The following is an 18,703-nucleotide window of genomic DNA, read 5'->3' on the forward strand; positions in this document are numbered from 1 at the left end:
TCAGGGAGCAGAGGGATTTAAGGTTGACCACACAGGGTCAGACAGACGTGGACTAGTTACCATGGCTAGTGTTCCCCTGAAACCTCGGCAAGATCAACAGAAATTGCCCTGTGTGCTCTGCCTCCGCCTCTCGCTGCAACTGCAGCGCTTTCATACGTGACCCCTGAATGCAACGGGATGTCAATCATTTATTTATGTTTTTGTTCCATGGACCAAATTTGTTTATCAGTGTTCATGTGGTCCACAGGCACAATATTCCATGAACAGACTCACAGTCCAGCTGTTCCTTCCACCGTGAACCATCTTTAGAGAAATACAGTATATCACATGGCCAATAGGAGTATGTGCACGATGACTCAGCAGATTCACCTGACTCACCCGGCTCCAGTTTTAGTTTAGTCTGCATTTGGTTTGATGAAAGAGTCAGATATACAACTACACTGCCCAGACAAGCAAGCACAGAACACACACATGGACAAGACAAGACACATACATAACACAGTGCACTTGGTAGAACGTGAACACGCTGCTTGTTCTCTGTACAGGATACTTCTGCATCGTCTTCAGTTGCATTTGCAGTAGATTATTGCTGCTGTAAGTATTCATATCTCACAGAAGCACACTTCCTGTCAATCAGTCAGACCCCAGTCTGATGAAATATTTCACGATTTTCCATTATTATGTAACGCTAATGTCACAATAGCTCCTCTGAAAGCATCCGAAAGTTGTGCTGTGTCATACAGGAGCCTGATGAAAGGGGACATTCTGGTGTGAACACACTGCAAATGCATACGCAACAGATATTGCTACTTTGAGAAATGGTAGGTCAAACAGAAGACAGCTGAATTTCACATATGAAATAGGTGTTTGGATAGTCGTGCAGTGTTAAAGGACAAACCAAACACTGTCTCTAGATGAGGCCTTTCTCTGTGCTTTTGCATGTTGTGGAGGAGGTGGTGAGGCCGGGGGACTGCGATCAACAACTGCAACACCATCAGATGCCACTAAACTAACTTTTAACCATATCGCACGGTCTTTATCAGCACCACACGTGTCCGTATGATGTGAAGTGTGTGCACCTCTACACTATAACCACACAGTCAGACAAAGTGTGTGTAGCCACATGACGGATGTTTTGTGAAACGGCTAACTTGTATGAACTTTTAACAGCGTTCATCACGGCTGTCTGAGGAAAACTCTAAATCAGACACAAGCATGTATGTAAACTAAATACACTGACTCTGGAAAATATAAAAATTACAGTGAAATATTGGAACATAAATATCGACCTGTGCAGCATAGGCTGATTTGTATGATCCTCCACTGGTGTGTTCACGTGAAATGGAAAGAGTTAAATAACATGTGATCAACACACGGCCAATCTGAAAAGAAAAAGGTTAAGAAGGTCTGTAAATATCCGTCCTTGAACTTGTGTCAGATGACTGTTTTTTTCTGAAACCACAGTGCGTCAGTGTTATGTTTTATCTAATGTTACTGCTGAGGTGACTCATGTTTTTTTTTTTTTTTTTTTTTTTTTTTTTTTTTTTTGTCTTCTTTATGATGTCACCACAGAACAGAGTCTGCCATTCATACTGTAACCACTGCTTTTTTTTTTTTTTTTTTTTTTGTCTTCTTTATGATGTCACCACAGAACAGAGTCTGCCATTCATACTGTAACCACTGCTTTTTTTTTTTTTATGCAGCGGACCAGAAGAATGCCGGTAAATGCAGTCAGTGCACTTTTTTTCAGAGCACATACTGTAGATGCCATGGGAAAAGTACAAGTCTGAATAATGTAACCTCATAATTTGGTTGTTTTTTTCTCCATTATGATCCAGAGGCTTAAAACTTATTGAGTTACAGATACCTAAAGTTCCAGTATGTAAGATTTAGTTGCAGGTTGCATAGACTGAATACTCCTCACCTAAACTTCCAAGTGTTCTGGGATACTGTAGAAACATGGCAGCCTCTGTAGAGGAGGACACACTTCCTCTGTGTATATATACATTGCAAATGTAGTGAAAACATGAGGATGACTTTCAGGTCCATTCATTTTCCATGACCAGAGAGCCAGTCCCAGCTGGCATTGGGTAAGAGGCCGGGCACACCCTGGACAAATTACTAGTTAATCACAGGTGATTATACACCAATAAAAACTTACTCATAGACATCTTACACACTTTTGTGCATGTACGTTTTAAAAAAGGCATATTACAGTACTAAAGCCAGATCATTAGTAAAGCGGATTTTAAAAGATACAGAACTAGTTTTGTTAAGTTGGTTTCGGTGTCTGCCGTTCATAGACTGCTGGATATCACAAGAGTCGTAATAAAAAGGAAGACACTTTAGATATACCTGACATACAGGAGGTTAAAGAAGCTCCTTTATACCTTTCACTGTGAGTTATTCTATTATATTGTGTCTAAGCTTGTTATCTAATTGAACCGTGACCTTTACACCCTTCATGGCACACGGTGAAGTAGAACACAAGGGTAGGATTGTGGTACAGTTCTGTTAAGTGATACTTATCAGTGATCTGCTATCAGTGATAGGGATCAACTATTTTTCCACTACCGTGCCAACCACCACATAAGAGGAAATTAACCCACAGTAGATGAGAGATGATGACATTCATGTTTGATTCACGCGTCTGTCAGGTATTCGGACAGACTAAAAAAGGCTAAGCTGTGCAGACACAATGATTTGTAAGTGTCACTGGCAGCCACTCAAGTGGGAGTGCCCTGCCATGCAGTGTTGAAACTAAAGTCGCAACTATGATGCACGTCTTAGTTATTTCTCCAATTGGTGGTAAACGTTGGAGATGATTACGAAACTCATTTTATTCTTTTTTTTTTAATGTTTAGTTTAAGATTACTGTCATCTGCATAGAAATATCCTCCAAGAGTGTCCGATCCAATTCTTGACCTTGTTTCCATTCCAATGGAAAATAATCTTCGAAGTAGTAGTGCTTCCACGACCCGACACGATAAATCTGAGGGCTCACAAGTTGATTAATAAGACAGAAGAACTATTTACTGTATAGGCCGAGGCGGATGACCGTCCACCAATGAGCTTGGGTCAGGCTAGTGATATCTAAAATTAAACACACGGGGCAAAGAACATCCTGTGTACACTTTATATACAACATAATGTGACTGAGGATGTGGATCACTGAGATAAGATGATTGACTCTTCTATCCCGCTCTCCTTTTCGGTCTGTTGCAATTTGCATTTAATTTTCATTGATAAACAACAGCATGTAGTTGACCTACAGAAGGCTGCAGGTTGAAAACATGTTGAGAAGAAGTAGAATATTTTTCAGTGTGGTTTTCAGAGTTTCAAGAAAATGCCGATGAGAACTAGTCTCTAGAATCACAGAGGTTATAAGAAAGACAAACCACATCCTCATATTGGTAATTGACTGTTTGGTAAGTCCCGTGTTACGGTAGCTTTCATTCTCATTATGGCACATTCTTACTAGTTTTTTTTTTGCTCCACGATGTTCAACAGCTAGTCGCCTGTCTGTTTGTCTGTCATTTGGTGGTGAGTAGGTAGTGTACAGTGAGGTTTTAAAGCTTTTTTTCAAATTAAAAACAGCTGCATGTTGAGCCCAACACTGGAAGTGAACCAACACAGTATACTTGTGGGCCAGACAGCCAAACAATGAGCTGAATAAGCTTGTTAAAAAGCAGGAGCTGCAGATTTAGATGATAATTCTTGGTAGACTCGTCACTATAAGTCACTCCTTTCACATGGCCACACACTATGGAGCCTACTATTCTGATTATAATCAGGTTCAATGCCAAAATATATAATATTCTTCACTTCCAAAAGAAAGGCAGCTTCAGTGATGAACTGGACCACTGTCTTTTATAGAAACTCTTAAAGAAATTAACATTATTGGACTTCTAGAGTGTAGACTGTCTATGGAAAAATGAATGAACTATTGAACAATTAAATTTTGGGTGGTGCTGAAAGTTTGATGAAGCTGAATCTTCTTCTTCTTTTTTTGCTCCACTTGTCACACAACTGTTTCAATGAATGCATTGCCGCATGTAAACACCGGAGCGCATTAGATCACTTCCCATGTAAAGTAGAATCTGCAATCGTAATGATTTTTCAATCAGAATGAAAAAAGTTGAGCACGTAACTGCATTTATTGTCAGTAAAATTTAAAGAATAAACATTAACGTACAATTAACACTCCGTAACAGTATGTAGATGTTAAAGAACTGTCATTTCAAAAGCTCAGTGGACCGATCAGGATGAATGTTTTTGCATGATCTGAACTTTCTCATGGTCCTGATGAAAGTACCGTTCAGCCAAGCATGCGATATTAAGGGTGTCGGCCGCCGAAAAGCCAACTCCCTAACCCCGCACGTGCATCCACCGCAGCTCTTGTAGTTCTGGTGTGGAAAGTTTGTAAAAAACACTCACTTCAGCATTCTCTTAACCACAAACATACCACTTTAAACAATAGATAGACCCCTGAGGGAATCCTGAAAAGCACCACATTGACATCCCCACCCAAGCACAGGTTTTATATGATGTAAAATATAATCAGACAAGAGGAACCATGTCATGCATATTTACATATATAATCAAGGTTGAGAGAGAATCAAATCAAATCAGATTTTATTTTCTATAGCCCAAAGTCACAAAGTACATTTGCCTCGGAGGGCTTTACAATCTGTACAGGGAGTGACACCCTCTGTCCTTAGACCCTCGGTTCGAAACTTGCCCACAAAAAACCCTTGACAGGGAAAAAAGGTGGAAGAAACCTCAGGAAGATCCACAGAGGAGGGATCGCTCTCCCAGGACGGACAGACGGTCAATAGATGTAACAATGCATGTATGAGTGTATTTAATGCATTTGAGCATTAAACGTATGACAGTAAAGTTAAGAGGACTCATTACAGGAGTTGTTCTGAGAATTGTTTGGGTATTATTGTTGCTTGGTTTCAGAACACATAGAAACTTTCCAGTGAACTTCCTGTCTCTTTTTATGCTTTTACACGAACTATCTCTGACTCAGAGAAATGTTTCGATGTCTGTGCTTTTATAGATTTTTAAGTTTTTCTTTTTCAGTTTTAAACTTAAACTTGGTGACACTGCAAATCTTCGCCTGTACTACTTGAACTGTGTTTTGCTGCAACTGAATCAATTCAAATCTTAAAGTTTTTTATTCAGTCTCTGCTCCTCGACAGTTTCTCTACTCTGGTCGTGTATCACCCAGTATAAAATAGTCTGCTTGCAAACCGAGGGGGTGTATATAACCTATAGTTTGACAAGTACCTGGGTAGTGCAATCATGTTTCCTTCAGTTGAAGACAGTAAAAACGTATATACATACATATATATATATATATATATATATATATATTTGACCACTTTCAGACCTTGAGAAAGGTTTTGTTCCTTTCACTTGCACTGCTATAATTTATGTTATAAGGCAATTGCTGGTCTCCAGAACATCCAAAATACTTTTACTTTTAACAAACACATTCTGGGAAATGATATAAAATCACTCCCATTCAAAGGTCACAAATATATACTTTCATTTTCAGAAAAAGGCTAAAAGAATTCCCCCCAAAAAAACAGCCTGACCTGTTGTTGTCAATACAGTTTTTGGACAACAATGGAGATGAAGCACAGATGAAGACATGTTAGACTTCAGCTACACACGCAATCATTGTTGGTATGATACGTTGTTGTTGTTTCGTGCTCTTTCATGGGATTTGTTGACAATAATAGAATTATAGGATATCACTTGACTTATCCTTTAAATCACTTTTAATGGAAAACATTTCCCAAGCTTTTACAGAGTTACTTTTTTTACTTTGGTAAATCGAACCAGTTTTCATTATTATTATTATTATAGTTTGAATCTGGTTTGTTCTTTTTAATTGTAGATTTTCTAGAAACTCACAAATGTGAGATGAGCAATTCACTGAATGAAGCTACGTCTTCACTTTGATACAATCTGTAACATTCCTAATACAACCTGACATATCAACTACCTCAATAAAACTGGTATAGCTACATCGTTTGACAGTTAATAGTTGTGAGGCTTCTCTCCACCTCTGGGTGCTTTTTCATTGAGTCTACAAACTCACATAGTGGCAGAAAAGTCCTTCCCCACTGGAATTTTACAGCTGTGAGTCAGTGACAACAGTAACTGAGTCTAAACAGCAGCCAGCTGTGTGCTTATCCAAATGGCATTTAGATACCTGTACGAGCAGGTCCAGAGCGTCATAAGTACTCACTTCTCCTGCCTTCACATGGCAGTACAGGGGTAATACCTATGGGAGACAACGGACGGACACAGCAACAAACTCTTGGAACCCCTTAGAGGACATAACCAGGGATGTTAAAATGCCAAAACATTTGTTTTCAAAGATTCGGTTCTATGAAATTAAGGATCTGATGCAAAATGTGAAGCGGCCCAGAAGGTAAGCCAGACTCAGATTCATGATTCATGAGTGATTTTACTTCTTCTTTCACATTACAGCACAACATTCAACTTCATTTGTTTTGCAGAATTGATATTGTTCTTAATCGAAAGAGACACAAGAAAGACATCCAGTGCCTCATGGTGCAAAAAATAAACGATGAGGCTCATCCTTCAAAACTCAGGTAGTGTTTGTCGCACAATTAAAGATATCTCAATGTTACAGCTGTTATTAATTTAGGTGAAAATTAACAACTCAAATTTCTCTTAATTACAGCTGGCAGACTAACCATAAAGTCCACCAGACACTGGAGAAATTGCTGCGGGATAAAAGTAAGAGTGAAGTACATATGTTAGAAATCATATTTTGTACATTTGTTTCTGAGTTTACCCTCGTGATCTAACGATGTTTCTTCTGAATCTTTCCCTCAGAATATCTAGCAGCATTCCATGCCTTCCTGCGGTCTGAGTTCAGTGAGGAAAACATCGAGTTCTGGCTCGCATGTGAAGACTTTAAGTCCACCGCCTCACCGGACGACCTTTGCTGGAAAGCCGAGGAGATCTACCGGGAGTTCATCCAGCCTACGGCCTGCAGAGAGGTCAGTTTGTCAGGGTTGATGATGGTTCTTGTTGGAAAGAGACAGAGCTGGATCAGCAGAAATAAACTCTGCTGCCCATTAGCATTCTTAAATATGATGAAAACCCACATATACATTCACTTAAATTGCTATCACAGGTTTTGCATCAGGACAAGCCACTCGTATACACACAAAGAATGAGTAAAAGATTCTGAGTGAAGCAACATAGATGACGGCTAAATGTCACAACTTTCTCTGTTTACACTGCCCTGTGCTGTGATTCAAAGGGTGGGGCTCCATCGCATTTTATCTCTCTCGCCTCCAACTCCTTCAGAATAGAGCAGCTCTGCTTCTTACTGGTTTTAACAGACGACATCACATAACTCCACTTCTGACTTCCTGTTAGTTTAAGTTAGTTTATTAGTTGATTTTAAGAGTTTACTGATCAAGTGCTCGAAGACTCAGTCATCTTTTAAATCACGTAATGTCATCTACTTTTCACAAACAAATAGGTGTGTGAATGTGTGTATATGTTTTTTGTTCTTATATTTTTGTCTTATTTATTCCTTCATTCGCTAGTGCCACTTAATGTTGTCTTGCCTTTGTTTCAGTGTGTGGCTCTCTGTTGTCATGTCATTAAGTATCTTGCTTGTGCTTGTCTGTCAAATCACTTTGTAAACTCTGTTTTTTAATGGTTCTACATAAATAAAGTTATAATTATTATTATTATTTTATCAAATCGGAGAACTTGCTTATTACATTTGCACTTTTTGACTCTCTGAACCTCTTAAATGTAACCATAACGCTCTGTTTCAGCTCCTGAGCTGTATGACTCAGAAGCCGCACTACCCTCCCAGATCAACAAATTAATAAATTAGGACTTCTGTTATTGAAGTTTTGTAGTGTTGGTTTAACACAGAGAGGCTGTGGGGTCTAACTGACCTTCATCAAATGTCCAATTTGTGGCGAAGGGAACTGTTACCATGTTCCACTACTGTACCACATATTGAATGTTCTTGATGTAAAAAAAAGCAAGCCAATCAGAACAAAACATGGTGAAACTTGGCACACGTATTCAGGACCCATGGTCAACCTCAAGAATTGTCACGCCTGTATATTGAACTCTCTAGCGCCACCAGCATGTCAAAGTTTCATTTCACTTTGAACCCGTTAGTCCAAATTTTAGCAAAAACCTTCAAAAAGCATTTCAGGACACACAGATTGTCCGATTTCCACGAGACCTGACACATAGAATCTTCAGACCAAGCCGCACAAAAGTTATCATGTGGATTTTTTAATTTCTCTTCCGTTTGCCCGTAGCAGCCAATCAAAGTCACTGGCGACGCCGCCAAACAGGAAGTGAGGCCATATCTCTGCAACAGTTTGATGTTTGGACTCCAAACTTCCAACACAGACTCATGACCACTTCTATGAGAGGCCTAAAAAAATTGGTGACCTTTAACCTTTAGGGGGCGCTATAAGTAGTGAGCCAAAATGCATTTTAGCTCATGTCTTCATAATGCTTTGGACTTTAACCTTGATTCCAGTGTTGACTGATACTCTCAGACATCCCAGTACATTTGGTAAAGAACTGTGTAATAACACGTTTATGATTACAGCGGGCACACACTTTGTCTGATTTACATGAAACTTGATGGGTATGGTCTTCAGACCATGGCTGGCTGATGGTTGAAGTTTCATGTCTGAACTCCAAACTCTTTTGCCGTAACAGCCAATCCAAATTGGTGGCGAAGCCGCCAAACAGGAAGTGGGCCAATATCTCTGCGATGCCTTGATGTATCGCCACGAAACTTGGTGTATGGACTCATGACGCCTTCCTGAGCAAGCATAGCCTTGCCTGCTATGCTTCTATAATGCTACGCACCCCCATCGCTGCTTGCAGCTATATTAACTTCTTTAAGGAAGACTCTGAGACGAGGTCGAAAGCTCTCAAAAACTAAACTGAAACATTTAGTGTGACTGTCTCTGTATTTACAGTTCTCTTTGTTTTTGCTCTCCAGATCAATGTCGACCACCATATCAAAGAGGAGATTAAGAAGTCTTTGGAGAAACCGAGCCTCTCCTGCTTCGATGAGGCCCAGAAACAAGTTTACCTGCTGATGGAGAGAGACTCTTGTCCCAGATTCTTGCACTCAGACGCCTACCTGAGTCTAAAGAACAAATCCAAGTCTCTTTGGTACATTTAGTTTGAGAAAGAACAAAAAAAAAATGCCATTGAGACACTAAAAAATTCTCGCTATTTCTCTCTTTGACTGAATTGAAAAGTTATTTCACACTGTATGAGAGGCGAGAGGTGAAGATGATGCACTGTGGATGGAAAATAAAGCACAAAAGAGAAAAGTATTGTGAGTGGAAAAAGGTGTACTGAGTGTATGAAGGGGGAGGAAAAGAAATGGTGTTGGTATGTGTTGGAGTTGTTTGACATACTGTATGTGAAAGTCTAAGAAAGTTAAGGTGCAGTGTATAAATGACAAGAAATGATAAACTGTTTCTGACATGCAGAATAAAATGATCTAATTTTCATAAATGGGCAGTGAATTCAAAATTCTTGACCAACTTTGGGACTTTCGTCTATGACTACTTTTTTCAATATTCTGATTGTTTCCATATAGTCAGAGCTTTAGGTCACAGAACAGAGGTTTATATTTATCTGAGTGACTGTCTGACTGGAGGTGTGGGGATGGGCATGAGTCAAAAAAAAAAAAAAAAGAGAGAAGTTTCCACAGCTCAACTGGCAAAGAGATTCTGTTTTTGGTCACATGTCTGATATATCCTCTAATTAGGTGCAGAGATAACTCCACACACCGGCAATGGGGTTTACCAAACTGGAAAAAAGTAACCCCACGCTAACCCTTGATCCCACTCAGTTCTGTAAATGGCCTTATTCCTACAAAATGTGCCTTAAAAAGGAGTACTGAGGCAGCTAATAATAACTCAGGGGCTTAAACGACAACACTGGAGTCATCAGACAACCTGATGCGTAACAGATCAGCCTGAATGTGCTGCCTTGTTAGGGGAATAATCTCATCACGCACGGACAATGACGGCAGAGATACATTGCTTTAGAGAAGTAACCTGAAAGAGTTCACGTAAACGTATTAAAAGTGGAGAAAGAGCATCTTTACACATCACATAAATGAAGACTTGTGTTTTATGGGTTGTTGTTATGGTCTCCAGGCCCTTGGAAGCTTGTTTTGCTTGCTCCAAGTAGTCTATCTAATTAAAGAAAATATGAAATGAAAGTAAGCTTATATTGTAGTTAAGAACGTTCACTCTGACTTTGTGCCCATAAAATATTCCCTGCTGCACTCTAGATTCTATTCTGAGCATGAGTAACCACCATACAGTGCTATATGAAAGGTTTTTTGAACCTGATCTGGTAAAGAGAACAGTAAAAAATCCTAATTTCAGTCACATTTTTATGGATAAAATGGCACCATTAAGTATCTCTCCTCTGTGTTAAGGTCAAACTTTGCTTATTTAGAAATTCCTGGCAAATTCCTGGCCACGTTTATGAATACAGAGGGCACACACTTTGTCTGATTTACATGAAACTTAATGGGTATGGTCATCAGACCATGGCTGGCTGATGGTTGAAGTTTCATGTCTGAGCTCCAAACTCTTTTGCCGTAACAGCCAATCCAAATCGGCGGCGAAGCTGCCAAACAGGGAGTAGGCCAATATCTCTGCGATGCCTTGTAGCAGGAATCAACGTTTTAAACCATGTTACTCATCAGTAAATGGAGTTGATGTGTTACGATGTGACTGACGGGTTTCATGATGGTCTGCGTAGTGCTAATTTCTTTTGTCACGTATACAATTATCAAGATCGCACAGAACCTCTGTGCTTACTTTGCAGACATCTTATTTTAACCTCAATAACTTCCACATGATATAATCGTAGCTGTTATCATTTGATTCCCTGCACACCCACATGTACTGAACTAGCCTATACTAGATTGGAGACTAGATCGGATATTGCATAACATATTTCTTAACTTTAATTAAGTGCTTTCAGTGACAGTGACAAAGTTGTTACAGTTGTTTCGACACATGTTGCATTGCATGAGTTTGTATTGTGGATAAAGTTAAACAGGTCCTCAATATGTTGATGGTAAATATAATCCAGGCATCTCAATATTTCTTGCTTCCTTCTTCTTTCTTTTCTTTTTTTTTAAAGGCTGCAGACTGGAACTATTTCGCAAGTATCACAATAAGCAGCTTTGTGAGCTTTTATTTTGGCGAGCGACACACTTTTCTCCATGTCAAAAGCGTTTAATAACTCCGAGTACGCCCCGACATGTCAGGGGTTGTTCCTGATAAATGACAAATCTCACATCTCCCGCATCACATGGTCGCGCTGCTCTTCACACACAATCTGTCTGTTTTCCAACAGCCCGGCACAGTTACCATGGTAGCAAAAAGGAAGTGAGTACTGTCGATGGCACGTCGTTAGTCAAGACAAGTCACACTTGGGGGAACTTCACTGACAGATCTCGATGTTACAGGATAATGTATCGCACGGTGCTTTCTATACTGCTCTGTTCCTCCATATAGACACTTGATAAAATATGAAAGTGACAGCTTTCAGTTCACAGTGTTTGGTGACTCTTCGTAACGCCTCAGTTCCTTATAACCGTGTTTGGGCAAAAGAAGAGGGAGAGCAGTGTCGGTGAAGCCAAGCCAAAGGGCAGATTGTAACAGAATGGCCCGGGGCATCAGATGGTGAGCAGCAGTGACAGGCGACAGGCTCAAATTCTGATTCGGTCTAGTTTCTGATAGCACAGACGTGTTTTTAATTATCTTCTGAATCCTCATTCATTTATTTTATTTTGAGTTTACTGCCACAATCTGCTCCTTCCTCTCTGAACCCATTAGAACTTGTATTTGTAGGGAAATAAACCAAAACAAACACCATGGTTGATTGCATTTACACTTCTAGGTTTCTCAGGTTGAGTAGCTGTCTGATTATATTAAATAGCTAATTTTACCTTCCCTGAAATGAACTTTGAACTTTTATCTCTCTACAATCCAAATAAGATACGGTAAAAAGTAGATCTTCTCGGAAACCAACGAGTTTTGACCTAAAAACTCACTGAGCGTGACAGTTTACACGTTAGATTTGCATTGGACCTGCACATCTCTGCCGGCAAATGTTAAAATGTATTCATGATAAATAACCCACAGAAACCAGACCGTGACGCCATTGTTATCTAATGTTGTCAACCTGCAACGACTTCCTCGTCAATCTCAAGCTGCGTTTGTCGACCTTTGTGACTTTTATCTGGGAAGATGGAAAATAAATTGCTGCGTTAGGAAGCAAGAATGAGCAAAATGATGCATCCCAAATTAAAAACCCATCTGACTGATATGAAGAGAGACACAGATGGCATGTTCTGTCACACTGGTAGCCAAAGCTTACGAGTAGAAGTGGTATTTCCAGGGATATAAAGTCTTTCCTTCTAAACTCATCATAGCAGCTCGATACACAATTTTTAGACAGAGTGAAAGTTGTGGTACTCCTGAAGTGAAAGAAACTTAAATAAAACAGCAACATCTTGGATTCTCTGTTCAATACAAGGCCTCTTGTCGATCCTATCAAGATTTCTTGACAAAAGTGATGTTTTGGTGTTGTTTTTTTGGTACGTGCCACGTTGCCTCAGTAGATGTCAGCGTAATTGTGGCCTCGCAGTCAGAAGGACGCAGGTTTGAGATACAGCCCTGTTCTTTTCCATGTGAAGTTATATTACTACACTTGTTACCTAACCCAAAGCCTAAATCTATCAACGTGATACCTGTGAATGCATCGTTAGCACGACAGCCACAGTTCTCCGTAAACTCCATCTACTAACTGTAAATATCAACAAACTTTAACTCCAGATTTTGGGACAAACAACAAGTCCTGGTTTGTCCAGAATCGTCCCAGCATTGTCTACCAAACCTAGACGTCAATCATTATTTCATGACCCTGGGCCACAACGCTGTCCTTGTCACACTGTTAGTATGTTTATAAATCAGTGTTGATGTCAACAGCTTATGAGTCATAGACAAGTGTCATGCAACCTGATGCCTGAGGCTCTTTCTGACAGAATATGTTGTATGGTATCTGCCATGTCAGTCTTTTCAAAGGAACTCTAGGAGGTTTACTCCTACTTTCGTGAAGTTCATCCATCCATGGCGAGGTGTGCTGAGGTGTGACAGTTCACTGGATTTGAACACATCTAGTTTTGTCTAAAACTGAGTGTAAAAGCATGACTGCCTTTAAAGAGAGGCTGTCCGAGAGTGTGTACCATTGTCAAACTTTGAACTAATATCACATCTCTTTACCCATGGTAAGTATGTCTCCCTTTACCCATGGTACCCACAATACTTCGGTCCAAGCAGCCTTCACTTTAAGATAAGACAGAAGTTCAGGATTGGACGTAGAAGCCTATAAATTCCCACAGTTCATTCTTTAGTTTCAATCATGGTGGCAGCCTTTACGTCAGTGCCAGACTAAATATGTCATAGGCCAACAATGATTAAAAGGAAACATAAAATGTCATGGGTCAGCGTTACTAATGCTAAGTTTAGCTAATGCTAGTCACTCGCCAAGGAACTGTCCAGTTCACTACAAGTTCTCACACCACAACTTGATTTCTGGCCAAGCCCGTGTTCTTTCTCTTCATCCCTGTCTGCTCCCAGTCCCTTAAACATCTAATAGGCTCCAATGTAAAGTGTAAAAATCCGTCAAATTTGTGTGAATCAGTGTTGACGTTGGCATCAGGATCCTTGTTCATTATTGTAGCAGTTGACCTCGTCAGCCATCTAGTTAATGTCTTAAATTTGAGGTGAGTTTGCCTGATGAAACGAGTCTAAATGCCAACGTCAGTGTGTATACAGATTGGGAAATACCTTCTCTACTTCATTTTCTAACATATTAACTCCCTTGTGATGTCGATCTAAAAAGTCTACTGTTTCTAAGCCTTTCTCTACTGGATGTTTGGATATTAAACTTGCCAATTCAACCCTCGAAATAAAGATTTCAGCCTACAGTTTGACCATGTAGGATATAACAGGCATTTTTTCTAACTTCCTGTTGCCTTGCTGACTCTATGTTGTAATCAGTTTCCTCTTTCTGACATATGTGCACTGTAGCTATGAGTTGCATAAATCTACACAACATTCTTTGTTGAAAATTCTCTTTGTGGGATCAATAAATGTTGAAGTTGAATCCGCACACTCACGAGACAGAAGAGCAATGCTCCCGTTTGTCTCCAACAGGCTTCACTTTTCCAAACGACCAAAGCACACAGTGTGTGAAGGTCACAATTTGCCTATCAGAGTCACTGTTACTGTAATTTGCATCTGTGCTGGTAGACTAAAAATAATGCAAACACAGCATGCACTCAGCCAAGGGTGCAGATAGTTTGGCTCATCCAGTCGGGAGGAGGGAAAGATCTGCAACAGCAGTAGGAAAAGAAAGCAGAGAGACATAATAGGGAGTAAAACATCGAGAGGAGGGAGGCATTCATGCAGCTCAGTGTGAGTATGTGCTGTTTCTAACAGTGAGGTAGGAGGAGAGGAGGAACAGGAGAAGGAGGAGGAAGGGGTGCTTCCTCTTCAGTCTGGGCTGATGTATCCCAGCAGCCCCGGTCTGTAGCAACAGGAAACCTTGGTATATAAAGCCGCGTTGCAGGGGGAACCCTCCTAAGTGTCTCTCAGCCACAGCATGACCAGGACCGAGAGCCTGAGAGTTTGGACTTAACAAAACAATGCCCAGCCTAATCGCCGAACCACTCAACACACAGCACTTCATCATGGACAGAGATGACAGGACGAGAAACAAGAACATGTGAGTGAAACTTTTACTTGAGCTCTCGACGGTTTCCTGTAAACGTGCTGACACGGGGCTTATTAATGAAACATGTATCAATATTTTGCTTTTTTTTTAAAAGTTGTCATGAGAGCACACACATCGGAGTCATCACGGATGCTTCGTTGTATCTCCTGAAAATAGTCAAAGTTAATAACGGCATCTAACTTTACCACACCACATGCTCTCTGGTCTAATTACTAACATGCCCAACATGCTTCGACCAATTCACTCGAAGCCAATTTAACAGCACCAAAATCCAACACGGATATATATTCATGCATTTCTTATCTCTACGCAGCGGGAAGAACTTTATGTGCCGACTCCAGTGCATGTTCTCACACTCATCGGGCTCTGAGAGGTAAGGAGACTTATGGAGTGTTTTGCATACATTTCAGTTTTAAAATAGCCAGCCTGCTCCTATCATTTCCATCTATGGCATCATGAAAGCATTCAAATGAACTAGAGACACCATGTTTGCTTTGGCACAGCACACACACGGACGACAACGTATCCCACGGTTATGACATTTTTGTATGAATTTGATAAGCACATCTGCTAATGCTTTCTTCATCTGACTATGCCTGTGTCCTCGCAGCCCCTTGCAAGTTTCACCCTGGCTTTATTTTACCCAAATTTGATTCTGGTTGAGTAATCTAACTTGCATTCTCTCCCAGCAGGCTAAGTTTAGAAGATACCCAACAATGGTCACAGTCACTGGAAAGGCTTCTGGAGTCTAAATGTAGGTTGCTTTTCCCCTGAGGACAAGAATACTGGTAGAACAGAAAATTATGTTTGTGAGAATGACAGTTTACAGAGGATGATGCTTTTTTTTTTTTTTTTAAGGAAGCTAAAAACAGGGTGTTATCTGTACTTCATGCTTGCTTTGTGTTTCCTCAGATGGACTGGCTACTTTTCGAAGCTTTCTCAAATCTGAATACAGCGACGAGAATATCGAGTTCTGGCTCACCTGTGAGGATTACAAGAAGATCAAATCATCATTCAGAATGTCCTCGAGAGCCAAGAAGATTTATGAGCAGTTCATCAAAGCAGAATCTCCCAAAGAGGTAACTTAGAAACTCCACATTCATGCACAGACACTCTGTCTGCCTCACATATACTTCTTTCATCTTTCTATACTGTTATATCAGATGAAAAGTGAAGATACATATTCAGTACGGACGGAATATCAAATAGGAAAAGTGTCTGCTCAAATGTTTGAACCTCAGATCTCTCGCTCTTGGCTCAAATCCCCTCATTCCTATCTGTGTGCCTCATTCCAGATCAACATTGACTATCACACCCGAGAACAAATCAAAAGGAACGTCAAGACTCCCACCATGCACTGCTTTGACGACGCTCAGAAGATAGTTTACGGGCTGATGGAAAGAGACTCGTACCCTCGGTTCCTCCGCTCGGACATTTATAGGACTCTCCTTGAAAACCTCGCCGCCGACGCCACAAAAGGATGAAGGCACGCTGAGGAGGAGGAGAGAGAAAGGACATAAAACCCCCTAACTGGAATGTTTGAGCTCCTTCAGGAGGAAGGACTGACAGCAAAGAAGGAAGGAGGCTCGACCCGCCGCCGCTCCACACACACGGACACATGCAGAGGTCCAAGACCGCGGCATTGGTGTCACTAGATCCAGAAGCGAACAGTGCCTTAATCCCATCTTCGGATGGATTACCAAACGCTGAGCACTTCACACTCGAGGACTTTGGAACAATAAGAAGAATAAACATTACCATCCTTTATGATAATGAACTCTAGTGTGTGTGTGTGTGTGTGTGTTTGCACTGGATGATAAGACTGCGCAAGTAGGCGAGTTGACCACTTTGGACAATGAATGAATCAGGAGGGCGACTGACGCCCGCTCTGACGGTGGAGCTGCGTAAGCAAACCATGCAGCAGACCTCCTTCGGCCTTCTTTGCTGTGGTGTTTCCTGTGCAGATAAAGAAAGCGGATGTAAGATGCTGCAACGGTCACACTCTGTTAGTTATGTGTGTGTGTGTGTGACTGAGAGAGAGAGAGAGAGAGAGCATTTAGTTGTTGCTTTTAACTGCCACTGACACAGAATAAGCTGTCACAATAAGACTTGGCCAATTATCTAATGACAGCAATAAGGAAGCCAACAAATCCATACAGACAGAGGACTCAATAATGATAAGCCATCCTAAAGGAAAGGGCTGCAGGAGGCCACTTAGTTTTTCTGGGAAACTTTAAAAAGAGATTTTTCTTTTCTTTAGATTGGATGTGAGGTTTTAAAAAACTGATGCCTGATAGATTTAAGCTGATATTTTGTGCCAATATTAAATATCTTTATGATAAAAGTCGTTTTTTTGTGCCAATATTAAATATCTTTATGATAAAAGTCGTTTTCAATCCAATAAACATCCAGAATAAATATATTTTTCATGTTAACAGAACATAATAATGCACATTTCTTGTGTGGAATTTCCAGCCGGTGAGTTAGTCGAATTTAATTCCTCAGTGCACCGCCGCCGGCCAATGTCTTATAATCTAAACAAAATTCTTACAGCACTGAAGTGTCCAGAGTTGTGACATTACATAATTAAACTATTTAAGCCGGATTACTGTAGAGATAGAAAGTTTCACCTTGCATGATAGGATGTTCAAACTCCTTGTATACTTTGAGAATGTGCCTTGTTCTTGCTTTGTTGTCGTTTGAATGCATTCTTTGGTGTTTTTAGGAGTCGATAGTTAAGTTAAAGGTTCAACAATGTATTATTTATTGTTAATTGTCACAAAGTTTGTTGCAGTGTTGAAGTGCTTGTTATAATGTTAGTGATTTGAATGACATTAAATTATTTGAATTGCCTACTTGGAACAAATTGACTTTTTTTCAGTGACACACACACACTTTCTAGTTTCTGCTCTCGGCTTTAGCCTCGTGGTCTGTTTAAAGTGGACAGCAACACACTTGCAGTGAAATAGATCTTAAAACATGGCATGGGAAAATGAATGAGATGTTTGCATAATGAATGTCTGTTATATGTTTAAAGCAATACTCCACCGCATAAGGATGGAAACATAAAGGCTGTGCCAAGTTCTGGCGGGCCCGAAGAGTTATTTTTTTTCACTGTTATGGAGAAGCAACTACAGTTGTTGGCAAGACTCAACACTCCATCCTCCTCAGTGACAAAGAATATATACAGTATATTTTTTTAGAAATGGAGCTCCTGGTTTCTCATAGTCAAACATTTTCAGTATTTTAACGCCTGTGCACCGAGAAGGTTGATATTCAAAATGTTAAAGTGAGTACAAAAACATGATAAATAAGAAGATCAGCAGGATAACATGTTTAAAAAGAGAATCCTGCGTTTGTATTGGCGGCTCTGGGTTTCAGTTTCTGTCTTCAAACCGTATGTTATCTGACAAAAGATATCGGGTGCTTGGAGTTTCCTGTTATCATTTTTTTTTTTAATCACTGAAAGGCATCTGTTGACTTTAGAATTAAACGCACAAGTGATATGCGCTGTTTTAGAAACAGGAAGGCCCGCACTTCCAGTTTCTTATGAAATCAGTCATTGTGAGAAATGAGATTTTCTCTGAAATGTAACCACACAGCATAATGAAACATTGTACTATTCGACAGAAGGAATGATAAGACTTAGGTTATTTTTGCTTACAGTCATGAAAAAAAATACAAAAATAGGTTTTTTGGGCAGAGAGTCACATTGCCTCGAACACATCAGTGAGTCAGTCCACCCGTGGGTGAAAAACACTGGAAGAAATTGAAATTGTCATTAGCCAAAGTGCACATGGCTGAAAGCTTT

At 40.2% G+C, this 18,703-nt stretch overlaps 2 protein-coding genes across 3 annotated transcripts; both read left to right on the forward strand.

The window, feature by feature from the left end:
- Positions 1-6,157: 6,157 nt before the first annotated feature.
- si:ch211-117l17.6 (regulator of G-protein signaling 21) lies at positions 6,158-9,580 on the forward strand. The gene is made up of 5 exons (XM_010751875.3): positions 6,158-6,451; positions 6,540-6,635; positions 6,728-6,783; positions 6,883-7,049; positions 9,050-9,580. Exons 1-5 carry the CDS (start codon positions 6,375-6,377, stop codon positions 9,233-9,235), a joined length of 582 nt encoding a protein of 193 aa, XP_010750177.2. The 5' UTR covers positions 6,158-6,374; the 3' UTR covers positions 9,236-9,580.
- Positions 9,581-14,491: 4,911 nt separating this feature from the next.
- LOC104935955 (regulator of G-protein signaling 13) lies at positions 14,492-17,236 on the forward strand. Of its 2 annotated transcripts, none has more exons than XM_010751874.3 (5): positions 14,492-14,883; positions 15,206-15,265; positions 15,585-15,646; positions 15,805-15,971; positions 16,188-17,236. In XM_010751874.3, exons 1-5 carry the CDS (start codon positions 14,804-14,806, stop codon positions 16,374-16,376), a joined length of 558 nt encoding a protein of 185 aa, XP_010750176.1. In that variant the 5' UTR covers positions 14,492-14,803; the 3' UTR covers positions 16,377-17,236. The 2 variants fall into 2 exon arrangements, with proteins under 2 accessions (XP_010750176.1, XP_010750175.1); XM_010751873.3 differs by having other exon boundaries at positions 14,504-14,883; positions 15,582-15,646.
- Positions 17,237-18,703: the final 1,467 nt, after the last annotated feature.

This window comes from Larimichthys crocea, chromosome XVII, assembly GCF_000972845.2.
Source record: "Larimichthys crocea isolate SSNF chromosome XVII, L_crocea_2.0, whole genome shotgun sequence".
Classification (NCBI taxonomy): domain Eukaryota; kingdom Metazoa; phylum Chordata; class Actinopteri; family Sciaenidae; genus Larimichthys; species Larimichthys crocea.